General features: G+C 43.9%; 1 protein-coding gene across 1 annotated transcript in view; it reads left to right on the top strand.

The window, feature by feature from the left end:
* RCOR1 (REST corepressor 1) overlaps positions 1–17,866 on the top strand; it is a 114,630-nt gene that overhangs the window by 74,684 nt on the left and 22,080 nt on the right. The window contains exons 4-6 of the mRNA XM_067555025.1: positions 6,297–6,349; positions 10,809–10,970; positions 13,597–13,715. Of these exons, the coding sequence (XP_067411126.1) occupies positions 6,297–6,349; positions 10,809–10,970; positions 13,597–13,715 (334 nt within the window). The remainder of the gene's footprint in view (positions 1–6,296; positions 6,350–10,808; positions 10,971–13,596; positions 13,716–17,866) is intronic.

Here is a 17,866-nt window from a genome sequence, read left to right as displayed (position 1 = left end):
CGCATGTCTATGCTGCCTTTGGAGGTCTAGGTCTATGCTGCCATTGGAGATCCAACTGCAGCACGTGTAGGCATGCCTGAGCTCGCTCCAGTACCAATAGCAGCGAAGCTTCAGCAGCGCGGACTTTGTGGGCTAGCCACTCGAGTAGGTACCCAGGACCCTGGGCAGGCTCCTTCACTGAAGCCCATGCTGCTGTGTCTTCATCGCTGTGTGGTACTCGCGCTAGCTAGATCAAAGAAAGTCTAGGAATGTCTGTACATGCTGGAGTCACACCTCCAGTCGCAATGTAGACGTACCTTCAATTGATCAGGGCTTGTCTAAGCAGCTTTTGTACTGCTATAACTAGATTAGTTTTAGGTCTTATATATGCTAGCAAAGTTTTGTCAGCACAGCTATACCAGCAAAAACTCCCAGTGGAGATGCAGTTTTTGTCAGTATAAAAGTTCTCTTGCTGGTATAGCTTTCATCAGTTTCCCAAGGGAGACAAGCTGTAACAGCAAAAGACGTATTATGCTGGTGTAAGCTGGATCTACACTTAAAACTTATGCAGGCATTGCTATGTCTGTGGGAGGGGTGTGGTATGGTGATTTCCAGCATGAATTTTAAGTGTGGACCAGGCCTTAGAAACTCATATGGCTAAACTGTTCAACCCCCTAGTGTGGATGTAATTATACCAGTATAAAGGTGCTTAAAACAGCACAAAAACTTGTATGTAGACCAGCCCTCCATTTTCACTCTTGGGACTTCAGTCACAACTTTACTCATTCCATTTATCAGTCTTCCAGGGAAAAGAGAACTTTTTAATTTCTAATGTGCTTACTTAAAAATAAAGGGTGGGAGTGGGTCATTTTGGGGGAGAACTTTTTTCAGGACTTCTTTAGACAAGTCCCTTCTATTGATATTCTTCTCCCCTTGTCTGCAGGTCTCCTCCAAACTTGAATACTTTTGTCAGTTTAATTTCTAAAGTGCTTTGTGGCCACCAGGTGGCATGATTGCTTTAGTAATGGTCTGTGCTGCAGTTTGGCCAATACTGGGAGACGCAGCAATGCTGTTGCTCGTTTTATAGCAAAGATTTTTTTTTTGTTTTTTTGTTTTTTTTTGTTTTTCCATCACATTTTGGAGTTGTAAATTTATTTAACATTGTGTGTGTGAATGATCCACATTTGATTTATTATATAGAATTGGTTTATCCTACATCTTTTTGGTGGAGGAGGAAGAAATCTATAGCTACCACCAAAATCTTAGATTCTAGCATTCTAGCAAACAGTATGAAGCACGTTACAGCCGGCTGCTAAGGCTGCTGCTGTGTCCTTATTTCACCCTGTTCTCTCAGGGTATTACATCACGTAGTATGCAAAGTGTTCAGATTCTCCTGCAGTACCTCAGTTGACGGGGTGAATTAAGGTTGCAGTCGCAGCTCTACCTCTGCATTCTCTTTGCTTTTCTTCAGGTTTTATCTCTCCTGCAAACCCTGTCTAGGGTCCATGGATCTGTTAGGCATGAAATGACATTTGTGAAGCTGTCACGAAGCAAATATTTATTCTACGGAAGTTTCCACAGAATAATATGCTCTATAGAGTGTTGCTTATATCTGATAGAATGTGCCTAGGAAAATGCTGCTTCCAAGCATTTCTTCTATTTCAGATAATAGACCTCTAAATAAACATTCCCTTTTTACATATTTAAAATAATTCAAATCTTTAGTCTAAGAATTAGGACTCTAATGAGGATCGGTGCAGCTATTTGTTCTTATCCCCTTCCTTTTAGCAGCTAACAGTCTCCTTTAGTGCCTGTACATTATTAAGTAACACCCCCAGGACTTAAGGAGGGTGTTATTACCAAACACCTAGTCAGCCAAAAGTCAGGTACTTTTCAGTGAAATTAAGGGAGAAATGCATTGGTGGGAAACCCAGCAAGTGTCCCCTTTCTTCAGATGCTGAGGGAGTCTCTCTTCCCTCCTTCTCCTTCCCCCATTGATGCTGGGGTTGTCTGCAACCCATCCAGCTCCTTCTGTGGGTGCCCTAACAGCTCCCTCTTCCATAGGAGAAAGGTAATTAGCAAGTGTCTAAACGTTTCCCAGTCCTTACTCCCTGCAGCATGCGGGCAGATCAGGGTGACCTTAGCAGGAGCATTCTGCTCACCCAGCCTCTTTTTGGGGAGAGGAGAGGCTCATTGGACATGGATAGCTGCAAATGGGATCTTTGGATAAGCGCATGCTTTCCACCCTGTGTGCTGGCCAGCGCACAGCATTGTAAGGGGGTGAGTTTGCTGCGTATGCACCAATCAAGCATAAACTCTGTGAAAGCAGGAGCCTTCCTAAAGATGTAAAGAAATCTTCCTTGTGAATGATCCGGTTTCTAATAGCAACAAGGGCTGTCATAGGAAACGGGTACTTCATTTGTCACGTGGCTGCCATTTCTTAGGCATCATAGTCTTTGGCATAATCTACACTGGAAAGTCTTGCTGGAATAGTTATATCAGTTGGGTCATCTCTACACTACAGAATTGTTGACCTATCTTATGTCGGCGTATAGCCACCGCAGTTATTAAATTGTGCATGCGTAAATCCTTGTGTCAGTGGTGCATGTCCTCCCCAGGAGAGCTTGTATCGATTGTTCTGCCAGTGTGGGGCATTATGGGACTGCTTCTGAAAGCCAGTAATAGCTGATGTAGGCAACCCAGTGTCTGCACTGATGCTGCGTTGACCTAATTACATTTACGCTGCTCAGGAAGATTGTGTTACTAAATGGATGTAGAAAGGCACTTATGTCGGGGGAGCCAAATTTAAGTGAAGACACTTTCACAGCTGGGTCGCCACAGGGAAGCTTGGGTCAACTTAATCCTGTAGCGTTGATCAACCCTTAGGAGTGTGAAACTTACATATCCTCAATCTAACTAATTTGGATACCAAAGCTAGTTCAGGTATGTCTGCACATGCTGCAGTCACATCTTTGATTGCAGTGTAGACATACTCTTAAACACAACAGACTAGATTCCTCCTTGTTGTAACTACACTTAGGTCACTGGGTTTACGCTAGGGAGGAATGTGGTCCAGTGGTTTTATAAAGAATCCACTAGAATGTGCCTGCACTGTTTTTACAGCATAGCTTATACTTGGCAAGCTTCTGTTGGTATGCAAGGAATTTTACCGAGTAGCAATCAGACCTGACTAATAGCAGCCAGCAGGTTCTTGGTGTGTGCATCCACACCTCCCTCACACAAAGTCTACCCTGCCTGGGGAAGTCATGCAGCAACAGAGGTTCTCTCAGTTGCCTAGGGACAGTGGGCTTTCCATATCGAGATGGAGGCTTTGGGAGTTGGACTCTGTATTGAATGGGGAGCCAGTGCAGAGAGGAGAGCGCTAGTGAGATGTGTTCAGGGGGATTTGTGTTGCTAAGCGGAGGAGTTACTATTCTTTGTACCAAATGGGGCTTTTTCAGCATGAATGGCTTAAATCCCAGAGAGTCGTTGCAATAATTGAGCTTGGAGGTCACAAATGCCTAGATCGTTGTGGCCAGGTGCAAGTCTTCCAGAATGGTGTGCAATTTTATGGCCAGCCGAGATGGAAGAGGGTATTTTGTGTGGCATATGTGGGTGTTAGCTGTGGCAATTCAATCATCCAGTAGTATTGAGGAGTCTGAAAGGATCCCATGAGTGATTCTAGTCCATAAGCAATAGCATGGCCCTACTTAATGCAAAAGGTAATGCCTACAGGATAGGCGCAGAGAACCTAGAATTGTTCAACACCTCTGAATCCTCAAAGTATGAGCTCCAAAGTAGGAGTGAGCTGATACTTAGATGAGAAGTGGCAGGCAGAGTGAACTGAGTGGCCTCATTTGCTGCTTTCAACTTCCTGGTTTATTGACATGATAGATTACAAACCCCCCAATATGCCCTTTCAGTTTATGAAGGTTGCTCTTCTACTGTTTTCCTCTACCTTTCCTCCCTTCTTTGTCCTTCCTCCACAGCATACACACACAAGCACCAGAGCAATGGTGTGATGCCCCTAGTAGTTTGCTTCATGACATATTGAGTTCCTTTACAAAGTGACAAAGTTCTATTACTATTGCTATGGTGACCTCTCTTCCTGTATTTTTTTAGCTAGGCTGGAATTTATAGAAAAGACCTTAATGAATGTTTTTTTTTTAAAATTGTGTTTTTTTTAATTGCTGTAGCAGTTAAAATATTAAGTAATTTATTGGAAAGGAGAACTCTTTAATATGTCCAAGGAGAAGAAATTAAGGATAAAAATGGTATGACATAGTATCTGGAACTATAGATCTTTTCTTGCTTGAATAGCCGGTTAATGCAGCAATCCTTTGCCCATGTGATTGGCATTCCAAAGAGCTCAGTACTATCTCTAAAACTTAACTCTTTTTTTTGTTGGGCCGTAAAGCAAAGTACTTAATGAATTACATATAAAATCTACATTAAAAACATTAAGGAAGTAAATCAAACACTCGAGCTGGGAAACGTCCTAATTAAGGTTTACTATGCAACCCTAATTCTGCCCTTGTGCACTTGGATTTGATAACACTATTAAATGGGATGTGATCACGAAATTTCCACAGGACTCCTATGTCATTCAGTGTCAGGATGGCTGTTACTTGGTGAATGATGCAGCTGTACAGTATTTCTTTCAATGTGTGGCCTCATGCTTTATTTACTGCAGCCCATCCAAGTTGCACTGAATATAGAACTGCTTATTTCCTCAGGGCTTTTCCATGGCATTTATCACTATAGTAACCAGCTGCTTCACAAACATTAATGAAATTATCTTTACAATGCCTCTGAGAGTTTAGAAAGGTATTATCCCAGTTTTATAGATGGGGAGCTGAAACATGGATATCTTGGTCAAAATTAAGGGTCTACTAATATTGGGTGCCCCACTGAAGATGCTTGGACTTGATATTTCTTTCCTTCTTCAAGAGCTGTTGTTGAGTCCTCTCCACTCTTGTTGATTTAGCTTGGAAAGAAGAGCTCAGCATGTCTGAAAATGAAACCTTGGGTGTCCCAAGATGAGCATCCAGAAAACAAGGAACTAACAGTTAGTTGATGATTTTGAAAGTTTTTGAGTTAAGTAACTTGTTCAGCATGTAAAAAGCCTGTGACACAGCCAAAGAGAACAGAACTCCAGCAGGTTCCATGCAGGGACCTTAACCACACCACTACCCTTTCTCTTTCTGCAGTCCTCTTGCCACTTTTACTACCCACCTGTCAACTTCAGCTGCAAATCACAACAGTCCTATAAACAACTACCTGATTTGTCACCCATGCTAATGCATGAAGTGAAGTGGTAATCCTCTGTGGTTATTAAAACAAACAAATGGTGATTGTCCCTGAAGACTGTGTATTGTCATGCATGAGCCCAAAGGGGAAGAATTAAGTTATATGGGCAACTTCAGCAGTGAATTTGCCCCACTGTTCAAAAATAGGTTTGATTTGATATAAGGTGAAGTTTAATTGCCATATTTAAAGCAGAGTCTAGATTTTAGTCCCAAGTGATATGAAATATATAACCCACAGCGGCTTCTTTCAAGTGTAAAGGTTAAAAGCAATGTTGGGGAGAAGGAGGTGTTTGGTACAAGATGAAAATTACGGAGGTGTAAGGGATTGGAAAAATTGCAAAGGTGTTTGGAGTGGTTGTATATCATGTTGTAGGAAGTTAGCAGTATTAAAAGATATACAGCACACTTGCCACTTAAACAGCTCTTTATAGGAAACAGTACAAAATACTATGAACTGTACTTTTTAATACAAGAGGCACAGTATTGTGAAGGAATACAAATTCATGTGAAGTAGATTGGTATGAGCTTTATAAGACTAAATGAGACAAGATGTTTAAGCGCATGAATTCTACTCTAAGACAGATGTATTTGGAACTCTGAAGTTTAATTGTTCTTTTCCAGAAATGCAGAAACTGATGTTCTGTACCAAAGACTAAATTAAATATCTTTGCCTAGTTGAAACCCTCACTGTTTCTGATCCTTAACAATGCAGTCTTATGAACTGATTCTTGCAACTTAGCCTATTGGGAAAGTTTTAGAACAGGATACCATGTGCTTTTTTGTGGCTTGCATGTTTTTTTAAATATAACCAACTCTTCTTCCAAGTTCTCTGCAGGAGATGTGATGTCCATTACTGGACAGTAGGTGAATAATATGAATAATAAGTAACCATTAGCTGCCTCATTGTTTAGACTTGGAGCAGCTGGATTTTATATCCTCTGTTATAGATTGGAAAGTGGGGCAAGACCCATGTGTTAAATGTCTTCAGGACCTATTTTTATTTTTCAGTGGATGAATACATTGCCATTGCTAAAGAGAAACACGGATACAACATGGAACAGGTAACAACAATTAATTTGCATTTCTGTATTTAAACTAAAAAAAACAAAACACAGATAACGTTTAAGGTTGAGATGGGTGTGGTGTTCCACTATCTTAAATCATGAATAACTTCCTAAAAAATTAAGCCCCTAATGTTTGAGGGACAACTTCTATTCGATTTTAGCCAAAAGGTGAATGTTTTTGGAAAGTGAAAACTGATCAGACTTTGTTTAAAATTAAAAAACGTGTAAAGCTGAAGTGTAGTCAGGTGCCAAGTCTGAAGCTTTAAAAACTGAACACAAAAATTTTTGTTTTTAGAAGTCGTGTGAGTTGTCTAAAGTTTGAAAATACATTCTCCTTGAACAGAAGGATTTTTTTGTCGCTGTGATGCTGAGACAGGAAGAGTGGGAGGGATGAGATGTCTGGTTAATGGGAGAGAGGGAGGAGGAAGGAGAACAGTATGGGTTGTGCAACTGGGCTCTCTGAATTAAGGCAGGTAGCCTCACTAAGATGTGTAACTATGAGCTTGAATTATCAGTACCACCTGGCACTTGCTAAGCTCTGTGTTCTGTCCCACTGTTCACTTGTCATTATTTGATCCTATGATCAGCCAGGCTGGTGGCAATTCAACATTTGATGTCAGGTTTACAGTGATCTGTGAATGAGTTGATGGCCTCTGTCCAGTTGCGTTCCCATTATCCCATTTATCCTATAAACAAAGCTCTGCTCAATCTAGACGATGACGACAAAAATTTTGCAAGGGATTTTAAGCCTTGTGCTTCAGGATTTAAGGCAATGTCTGACTATTAGGTCTCATTCTGATTGCCTGGGTCAGATTATCCCACATCTGCCTAAAGTAGTAGAGCTCTTACCCTTTTCTCTGAAGCATCTGGTACTGGCAACTATCAGAAACAGAATGGTGGACTAGAGCATAGTTTCTCAACCTGTGGTACGTGTACCCCTGGGGTTACATGAGACACAGGCAGGGAGTACATGGCGAAAAACCCAATGAAGGGAGGTGAGTGTCAGTTGCCGACTTCTAGGGAAGCCAGGTTGCAGCCGCCTGCATCCCGCCCGGTCCCAGCTCCCAGGTGGGAGCCTAGTGGCAGCCTTCTGCGCCCTGCGAGCTGGGTTCGCAGCTGGGTGGCTGCCACTCACGCCCCAGCTCTGAGCCAAGAGACAGCCTCCCGTGCCCTGACTTGAAGACGGGCAACAACTGCCTGCCCATGTCCCCGGATCCCAGCCTGCACGGAAGCTTCTTCCACCCCAGCTTGGAGCAGGTGGCAGTCACCCACCTCCCGGGCTGGCAGCCAGACAGCAGCTGCCTGCAACTTTCCCAGGTGGCAGCTCCCCTTCCCGGCTCAAAGCCTGATGCCCAGAAAGGTAGGTGGAGAGCCCAGCAGCTTGTCTAGTCCTGGAGTGGGGCTCTACCCACAGGCTTCTTTGTCAATTTCAGACCCCCATTTTACCAGTATGAAAATGTTAAGAGGGGCCCACACAGTGTGATTTGCCTCAAGCCTGCACCCCCCCAGGGATGGCCATGGGGAGCACTGCTATCCACGCTGGTGGGCTGCTAGTGCCTGCTCATCCTCACAAGTTCCCACCTGTGTGAGAAGAACATCACGTGACCTCGCCATCAAGCCATAATGATTGGCTGGCGTTGACCTTTGCTCCTATATGGAAGATGGGAAGGAGGAAGGAGGAGAGAAACAGCAGGGGTTTTGTGATCTGCCACAGCCACACAGCACTGCAGAGCTCAGAACTCTTCTGCTTTACGAGAAATACAGTAGTCCAGCAGTAAAGGGGGAAAAAAATTGTAATTCCCGGACTGGAAAGTTGTGTTGGGGTACTTATTAAAATTTTCAGAAGTTAGGGGGTACTTGCTACTTGACAGGTTGAGAAACACTGGACTAGAGGCATCTTGGGTCTGATTCAGTTTGGCATTCCTCTGTTTCTATTTCTCCAGAATGAACTGTCTTGGGGAGGTAACTTCCACTTTTCTGTTCTTTCCTTTCCTTACTGGAGGGCTGCATGTGCTCCAAAGACTTTTTGTGCTCGTCCTAGAATTTGAAAACCAAGCACTGCTAGGAAATAACCATCCTAGCAGGACATTGTGTACTTTATGCAGATAGACTTACTAATCCAATGCTATAGGAATTCTATTTTGAAACTGGACTTTCCCAGGAAACAAATTGCATAACTGTGAACACTTCTGCTTTCCCAGGGATCATCATTTTGATGTTAGACATGAGATCCTTGGGGGTGTAGAGGCGGAAGAGTGAATTTGAGGGAACCATGCAAGCCTAGACAACCAGCTTTAGGACTTGTGCTTCTGGCTCTGAGCTTATTAGCCAGTAATAGTGGCAAGCATTTGGCCGTTCACACGCACACTTCTGGGAGCCAGTCTATAGCAGGTGACAGCCTAGAAGATCCCAACTGTGGGATCAGCAAAGGAGACAATGATCTTGCAAAGCTTGCTCCTTCCCAGGCTCAGGGCAGCAGAGGGAGGCAGCAGTTGCCTGGAGGATCCTGCCCTCCATCACATTCAGAGACACAGGAGCCAGCTTGTTCATGTAGCAATAGGGAACAGGTGGAGATTTCTCTGTGAGGGTGAATGGAACTTTTGCTTAGAGCCCAGCTGTCTGTGGGCTTCATGTCCAGCTGGCTGCATTTGTTCTGTATGCAACTCATCTGTTCCAGCCCTTTCCTTTGCCTGTGGCTGGATTCTGTATTGATGGCTCAATGGATTCATTGTGGGGGGGAGGGACATATGCACACAAGTAGAGTTCTTTGCTAGGGAGAATGGGTGGGTGGAAGAACTTTGAACTTGGTAAATCCATGTGGACACTATTTCTAGCTGTGTAAAACCAGCTTACTTTTAATGTCTTGCTTCTAGAAACCTTTTTTTTTTTTTGGTTAAATCACACTTGTATTCCATGCCTTATGTCTGAGGCTGGGGTGTGGGCCAATTTCTCCTCTTTAATAATGTTTATCACTTTGCCCCTCCAATGTATCTCCTCTTCGTGCAATGTATTTCATTCAAGTAAGAGTCCCTAAATTTCTGTATGAATGTCCAGCTCGTATAGCTTCACATTGGGATATTTGGGGAGGTGCCCAGCTGAGATAGGGTCTGATATTAAAAAGAAAAAATCATAATGCTTGTAAAATCTTTCATATGGCTCTGTGCTAGTTAAGCTCTCCCCACCCAACTGTCTAGTCGTATTTTTTTAATTCACGTGACATCTTCAAAATTATGACGTGTTAAGACTCTTCTGGTTCTGTATCACAACGAAGGGGAAGAAACCTAGATATTTAGCATGGAGAGTCTAGTTTCATGAGGAAGAGATCTGGGGTGAGGCAAGCATTTAGTCATATAGTTGCAGAATCTATTGGAGCGAGAACTTTGTGCCCAGAAAGGAACTTCTTTGCATAGCAAAGTGGGATGGGGAAACCCCAGTTTCAGAGGTAGCGCTGTCAATCTGAATGGACTGGGTGAAACTACTAGATGGGGGGAATTATGGCGGCAGAACCAGAGTGAACTTTGCATATGTCAAGCAGGTAATATTTTAGTCAGCGGATCTGGGATCGTTTTCATTTCACAGCAGTTATGAAACAAGTTGCAAATTTTTATTTTAAATATTTCTAGCACTGTAGGGTCAGGCCCTTCTGAAATGACTCCAGGGCAGTTAATTGCACCAAAAATAATACTTCAGCAGAGTAGTGGTCAGAACACCCTTTAGCTATCTATCTGTGAGGGTGAAGGATTTGAGGGAATGCCTCTTTTCTTGCCCTAGTGAATCCTCTTTCATTAGTCCCAGGGGGTGCAGTGTGTGTGTAACTTGTCTTCTGGACTGGAGATTGCAACTGAAGGAGGTGAAGTTGGGAATAAATGACAGCCCGCCAAATGGTAGTGCTGCTTTGTCAAGGGGTGTCCACTCAACAAATAAGATTGACCCCTCCTTTCTTGAAAAAAGAGAACAAAAACACCTAATCAAATAGACAAGAGTCAGGACTTCAACATCAGCAATAAATAGTCTCACCTGCTAACGCTCCCTTTAGTATAGTTTAATCTCTGCTTTACACACATTTTCTAGCTCTTTACTTTTGTCCTTGGCTAAACTCTCTCTGTGCCATTTTGGCTGAAAGACTTCTTGGCTAGAATTTAAAAAAAAAAAAAAAGGCAACCCCTACCAGCCTTCACCTGCAACCATCTCTAGCGGCCTTTCAGCAATATAACTTTCTATCCTTTTGCTGCTTTCACAATATGGGCCGGATTCTGTTGATCCTGGGCCAGAGCAGTGATGGGTCAGATTCCAGGTTCTTGCAGTCAGTTGAGCTTCTGCAAACTCTCACATCTGAGGTCAGAGTCATGGCTCTTTTGTAACTTTTGTGCTGTCCTATTACTTGTATCAGAGGTGAGGTCTGTATATTCCCTCCCCCACTGTAACTCAGTTTCTCTTGTGTCCATGTTTCTTTCAGGCCCTTGGAATGCTCTTTTGGCACAAGCATAATATTGAGAAATCCTTGGCTGATTTGCCCAACTTTACTCCATTCCCAGACGAGTGGACAGTGGAAGACAAGGTCTTGTTTGAACAGGCCTTCAGTTTCCATGGGAAAACATTTCATAGAATTCAGCAGATGGTAAGTAAGATCATAGTTACTGTACCTAGAAAAGACTTAAGTCACCTTGTCCAGTACAGGATGGTTAGCAATCATGTAACTGCTCGTTTTGAGAGTTTGTCTGGTATTGAGGTGAGGGTTGGGGAAAAAATTTGACTCTTGTATTGTCATTCAGAGGAAGACTGTACTGGTTGGAGGGTGGTGGTATTATTTTTATCCCCTAATGTTCCTCTGGCACCCCTGAGTGAGGTACTCATTGTTATGTTGTATTGCAGATGGAAGTGGTAGTGTAGACCTGCCCGAAGTCTTTATGAAACTTTACCTTTGGAGCTGAAATTTTCCAGGCTTGGTATCTGCCTGAAAGTGAACTTTTTTTAGGGACAGGAGAGAGGTGTCGCTTGGGGGGAGGAACTTTTCAGAAGACACCCCCTCCCCTCACACACAAGGAACCTCCCTCTACGCCCCCCCCTCCACCCCCCCAAAAAAATAAAAATAAAACTTCAGCCATTTTTGAATTGGAAGGGATGGAGAGTAGGACTGAAATAAAAATTTGTTTATAGTTTAAACAGCTTTTCAACAGGGATAGGAAATTGAAATTTTGGTCTGAAAACTATCCCTCGACTGAAAATCCCTTTGAATATTCCAGTGAAGCTCTGGCTTTGACTGAACGGTTTTGACCCTTGGGAAAACTAGTGTATGCAGTATGCTTTGCACAAGACTTTTTGGTTCACTTGTAAAGTGTGCAGCTAAGAATGGCTGCAGTACTTAAGGTGACCAGACATCCCAATATTAGGGGTTTTGTCTTATATACACTATTCTCCTCTTCTTTCCCTCCCTCCCCGGCCCCCAATCGGAAAGTCCGGATTTTTCACACTTGCTATCTGGTCACCTAAGCAGGGCTCCATGTGTTGCTGACTTTGCTGAATAGTAAAAAGTGATCTGACTGTGTTCCAAGAGGTAGGGAGGAGTGCTATGCACTTTTGTAAAGCTGTAGGACTTGTAGTCCTGTTCTCGTCCTCCCTTAGGAGCTCCTCATGCAACCTGTGTACGGTGCATGAACAGGATTCCTATGGTGTACTGCCAAATAGTTCCAAATTACAGGATTTGGATGAATGTCTCTTGCCAATTTTTATGCAAAACTAGCAGAGCTCTGAAGCCCTGGAGAGTGAAGCGCCTTTCTGCTTTTCCCATCTTTTTTTCCTTTTAAATGTAAAATTAAAAAAACCCCTCAGAAATGTCATACATAAACTGATTGTAAAACACATTAAGGGAGCTAGTTATGTAGCACAGTTAAACACCAAATTAGGAAATTCCCAGTTCAGGTGAATGACCTTAACTCTGTCCCCTTGTGAATGTGCATTACAGTGCATTAATGCCAGGCTCATGTATTGTTTCTCCCAATAATGAATTACAGGATGTTTTTGAAACAACTTTTGATGCGCATGTGGCACCTTGTAGACTGAGTATGCTGGGAAACCCTGTGACAGTCATTTGTATGAAAAGTGCAAGTGTCCTGGCCCACCTAGGCCAAATTAGCTGTGTTGTTAGTAATCTCATCCTTGAATTTGCATTGAGGAAGTCTGTGCTGGTAGCTGGAAATAAACTGCATAGTATGTGGGTGCTGTCTGGTATTAAAATTGCACACTTTAGAGCAGACGTGAAATTTATTCCATGGAGAGGGACAGAATCTGTGGGCCAGAATGACTGACAGTTTTGGAGCTATTTACTGCCCTCCGTGCACGTTGAATCTACCACTGATCACCACAATTATCTAAAGCCAAAACTTTGAAATTTTGATCTTTTTAAATGAGGGACTGGACTGTCACCCGCAGCTCCCCATGATTTTTAATGAAACTTGGATCAGGCCTTCATCTAAAGTTATTGTTGCACTCTGAGTGTGGTGCGGTGAGGCGTGAGAGTGGTGCGGGTCTCTTCTAGGGCAGCCTGCAGAACTCAAATGAGTCAGCTGCCATAATACAAGTTTACTTGTCTGATGCAAGGCAGGCTTGTCGTGAAATTACTTTGAGAGTGAAAATATTACAACTTGCTACATGCTTATCGAAGGTCACAGAAAGAAGCAATATTGCAGCCTTTTAAATATTGCAATATTACATCCTGTGAGTTCTGTTTAACCACACATCAAAGATGTTTAAAAAGTAGTCTGCAATTCAGAAACGCTGTGTTTACTGTCTGCCTGTGTTTGCTGTTTAGGACTTTGTGGTACCTGTGTTCCAGGAGCCCTTTTCTGGAGCTGCATGCAGGAGTGCTCCTGTATTGGAAGGAAGCCCCAGCCAGATAACGAAGTCATATGCAGGGACTTTGTCCTTTGCCCAGACAGCTGCCCTAACCCCTGCTATGCTGAGTCAGGCACATAGGCAAACATGCAGACTTCAGTGCTGACCTCTAGGATCTGCCCTGGAGTGCTCTTCTGCAGCTTCGTTCTGGAGATCCTGCAGAATGGCCTCTCCTGAAGCTTTGAGGGAAACCAAAGTAGAGATGGCCAGTTGCTACCCTCTGATACTGGCTATGGCTTTCCTGCTGGCTGTCACAGTGTGTACCAAAAACTAGCCTATGCTATGTGAAATCCAGGTAGTGCTGTACACGTAAACTTGTGAAGACCTCTAAAAAGTAACTATTTTATTTTCAGCTTCCTGACAAATCGATAGCCAGTTTGGTAAAATTTTACTACTCCTGGAAAAAGACACGGACTAAAACCAGCGTGATGGACCGCCATGCTCGTAAACAAAAAAGGGAACGTGAAGAAAGGTATGTTAGCAGTAAGCAAGACTGTCTTGCCACGCATAAATCTTTTTATGATACTGGGATTTCTGGTAGCCTGTAAAGAACTAGAGGGCAGTTGGGGCCTTGGTGGACCATGGCTCCTTGGGACACTGAGGGGTGACTGTCTGCAAAGGTTCTCTGCATCCTCCTCTTCCTCCTTGTCTGCCCCTCTCTCCATAGCGATGGTGCTTCTGCCGTGCTCAAGATGTTTCTTTTCCTTGTGAACAGAAGGAACCTAACCTGCTCTAAAATGCAGTCTAGACATTTGTAGAGTCAGAACTTCTCTTACAGCCACACCCCAGGAGGGGAGATATCTGTCACAAGCTGGCAATGTTCTGCATGTGCTCCCATCAAATGGCTCCTATTTCACGACTGCTTAGCCCAGACCCTAGCTCATGTGCCTCAAATAGGAGATCCCTGTAGGAAGAGGGCCATTCCCATGGTGGAGTTTATTGAACCACACTCCAACAATGAGCCAGCAAGACTGTCTTCACCTCCCTGCTGGATCTACCCCACCTACTTAATTGGAGGGAAGATGGACTCAAAAGAAAACACCATCCAACTAATCCTTTATTTGGTTGGCTTTCCTTTTAGCTATACCTTCCTTTCATGCTATTATTTTTCCATCCCCAAAAAGGTTTTTTTTATTAACTTATTTAGTGGAAAAATAACTGTGTTCTCTGAAAGGAGCACTTGTTTGTAGTTCATACTATATAGGTTAGTATTCAGAAAGGCTGCATCTAGCATTTTGTTCTATGCTTGTAAACCACACTGAAATTACTGCAACCAGGAAATGTCTTTATAGTGTATTCTTTTAGAGATGGTGTATCTAGGGTGCTATAAACTCCATGGAGGGTGAGTGGATGGGCTGCTACACTTCTGAATTTGCTGCTTCTCTCAAAGGCTGTGAGAAGCAGAGAGATTTAGAGCAGTGGTTTGCACAACAAGTTTTTTGGTGGCCACAGAGTGCAGCCACCAACTCTTGCTGGTGGCCCAATTGGCAATTTTTCCTAATATACTCAGTTAACATTAAGAAAATCAAATAAATATGCACATATACATGTCCAAATAAGTAGTTCTGGGTTTTGATTAATCAGTTATGTGGATCAGAATATTAGCAATGGTTCAGGAGCTCTTTGAATGGAAAGGCTGCCTCACTTGCCCCACTCACCTTTCAGGTGAGAGAGGTGAGTGGGGTGCAGGAAGAAGTGCAGCTCCTGCCAGGTGGCTGGAGGGAATTACTTGTTCTTCCCTGCAGAGCAGCCAGTCTGGCTACATGTGCAGGAGCTGCCCTGAGCCACCTGGCAGAATGCAGAGAGGGGGTTACATTGGGGGGAAGAACTACAGCTTAGGGAGGGGGCTCCTGGAGGCTGGGGGTCACTTGCTTGGTTGCATGGAGGGGGGGATGAGTGGGTGAATGCAAGGACCCTGGAGGCAATCGAGCAGCTGGCAGGGAGGAAGGGGGGGTGGGTGCCGGAAAGGCAGGGAGGAAGGGGGTGGGAGGTGGGACCCGAGGCACTAGTGGACAGCCAGTGGCTGGTAGGGAGGGGTGCGGACCCCGAGGCAGACACGCAGGTATGGGTCACTTACCTTGGCACTGCAGTCCAGCGGTGGAAGGTGCTTCTGGGAGCCAAGGGCTGGGGATTGTTCACCCTGCGGGAGCTGCTCCCAACAAGTCCCTCCGGGGCTTGTGGTCAGATGAAACCTGGCTGGGCCTGGTGGATCCTCACCCCTCCCTCCCCAGCTGCCTGTGGCTGCACAGAAATCCCCGGTGGCCGCATTTGAAAACAGTTGACTTAGTTTCCATAATGTAGACATACTCTATAGGCTAGCTACATGAGTGTAGCTATGCTGGGCTAACCCAGTAGTGTAGGTGTAGCCTAACCTGACGGAGGGGTTTTTCCATCAATATAGGAACACCACCACCCTACACTGATGGAAGCATTCTTCTGTTGATTTAGCTACATCTACACCTGTGGTTAGGTTGGCAAGGGTACATCGGTCAGAAATGTGACTTATTTATACCCTCACCAACATAGCTACATTGACTTAAGTTTTAGGTGTAGACCAAGCCATAGTGTTTGCTTTCCATATTTAGCAAGGTAAAGAATATGATGGGGTTAGCAGGTTTTTAATGTGGCCATTTGATTTTTAACTACGTAGAATAATGTCAGAAAAAAATTATGGGATTTGTCTCTTGTGGGGGAGGGAGGAGAGTTGTGCCGTCATTTGAGCCTAAGGCTGGAACGTGTGAATTCTAAAGCTGGTTTGTGTTCCAGGACTCTTCACTTGTGGATTAAATTGTGCTTAGGTTAAGTAATGATTGTAATAAACCTCTGTGAAATAGGTTAGGGTGAGTGGTCTCAGTCTAGTTTGTACCAGTTATGTGATCCTCTAAACACAAACTTCCAGCACAGTTGGCACCTTTTGGTGTTGCCAAGGACTGAATGAGTGTGGAGGTAAAACAGCACTCCTGCCCTTTAGAGTTAAGGCTAATTAAAGGGGCAGTGAGAGGAACCTTGCTCTGCCACTGAATGTGCTCTGTGACTAAAGAGAGGAATTCCCAAGGCATCTTTCAAAAGCACTTTAAAATAACTTCAAAGAAACTTGGGACTAGGTTTTCAAACCTGGTTCTTTTATTTGTGTGCATGAGATGCTGTACATGCAGTCTTCTGTGCACAGAGGTGACAGAGTTTAGAGGCACAAACTAGCTTGGGAATCTGTTTTGTACAGGAAAGCATGCAAGTTAGAAAAAAGGAAGGTTTTGTGCAAGTGACTGCAAATGGAAGACAGTTCGGGCCATCTTAAATTGTGCCCCCCAGTGACAAAGAGCAGGTTCATGTGTCTTGTTCATACTCCTCACCTTGGTCTAAAATTCAAAACAATAAAGCAAATAACTGAAACCTAAAAGGTGAATACATGGCTATGGGCTGTGCAGACAGTGTACTCTGGAATTTTAAGAGGGTATGTAGAACATAATGCTAATTTAATACTGACGTCTACCACTTGACTAACTTAAGGGGTTGCTGAATTTCATGAGACCAGTGAAATCTGCACATGTCCTTTTAAAAATAAACAAATTAACATAGCCCAGATAAGATTATCCTTGCACTTTGGGAGCATCATAATAAGTGGAGCAATTAATTTCATCAATGTACAGTACATTAATTCTAAACCAGACATGGAAGTATACCTTAATCTGAGTGGTAGTCAAACACTAAATCAGAGTTCCAGTAAAACTAAGCTGGCATGGTGTTCCAAGGTCATAGAATCATAGAATATTAGAGTTGGAAGTGACCTCAGGCGGTCATCTCTAGTCCAACCCCCTGCTCAAAGCAGGACTAACCTCAGCTATATCATCCCAGGCAGGGCTTTGTCAAGCCTCAGCTTAAAAACCTCTAAAGATGGAGATTCCACCACCTCCCTAGGTAACCCATTCCAGTGCTTCACCACCCTCCTAGTGAAAAACTTTTTCCTAATGTCCAACCTAGACCTCTCCAACTGCAACTTGAGACCGTTGCTCCTTGTTCTGTCATCTGCCACCACCGAGAACAGCCTAGCCCCATCCTCCCTGGAACTCCCTTTCAGGTAGTTAAAGGCTGCTTTCAAATCCCCCCTAATTCTTCTCTTTTGCAGACTACACAAGCCCAGTTTCCTTACCCTCTCCTCATAAGTCCTGTGCTCCAGCCCCCTAATCATTTTTGTTGCCCTCCGCTGGACTCTCTCCAACTTCTCCACATCCTTGTTGTAGTGGGGAGCCCAAAACTGGACACAATACTCTAAATGCGGCCTTACCAATGCTGAATAGAGGGGAATAATCACTTCCTGCGTCCTGCTGACAATGCATCTCCTAATGCAGCCCAATATGCTATTAGCCTTCTTGACAACCAGGGCACACTGCTGACTCATATCCAGCTTTTTATCCACTGTTATCCCCAGGTCCTTTTCTGCAGAACTGCTGCCTAGCTCGTCTGTCTCCAGTCTATAGCTGTGCATGGGATTCTTCCTTCCTAAGTGGAGGACTCTGCACTTTTCTTTGTTGAACCTCATTAGATTCTTTTGGCCCAATCCTCCAGTTTGTTTAGGTCCTTCTGTATCCTATCCCTACCTTCCAGGTATCTATCACTCCCCCCAGC

This window comes from Emydura macquarii, unplaced genomic scaffold (genome assembly GCF_026122565.2).
Source record: "Emydura macquarii macquarii isolate MOO-44397 ecotype Brisbane River unplaced genomic scaffold, CSIRO-AGI_Emac_v2 contig_1551, whole genome shotgun sequence".
NCBI classification, from domain to species: Eukaryota; Metazoa; Chordata; order Testudines; family Chelidae; genus Emydura; species Emydura macquarii.
This window is presented reverse-complemented; position numbering and strand designations above follow the sequence as displayed.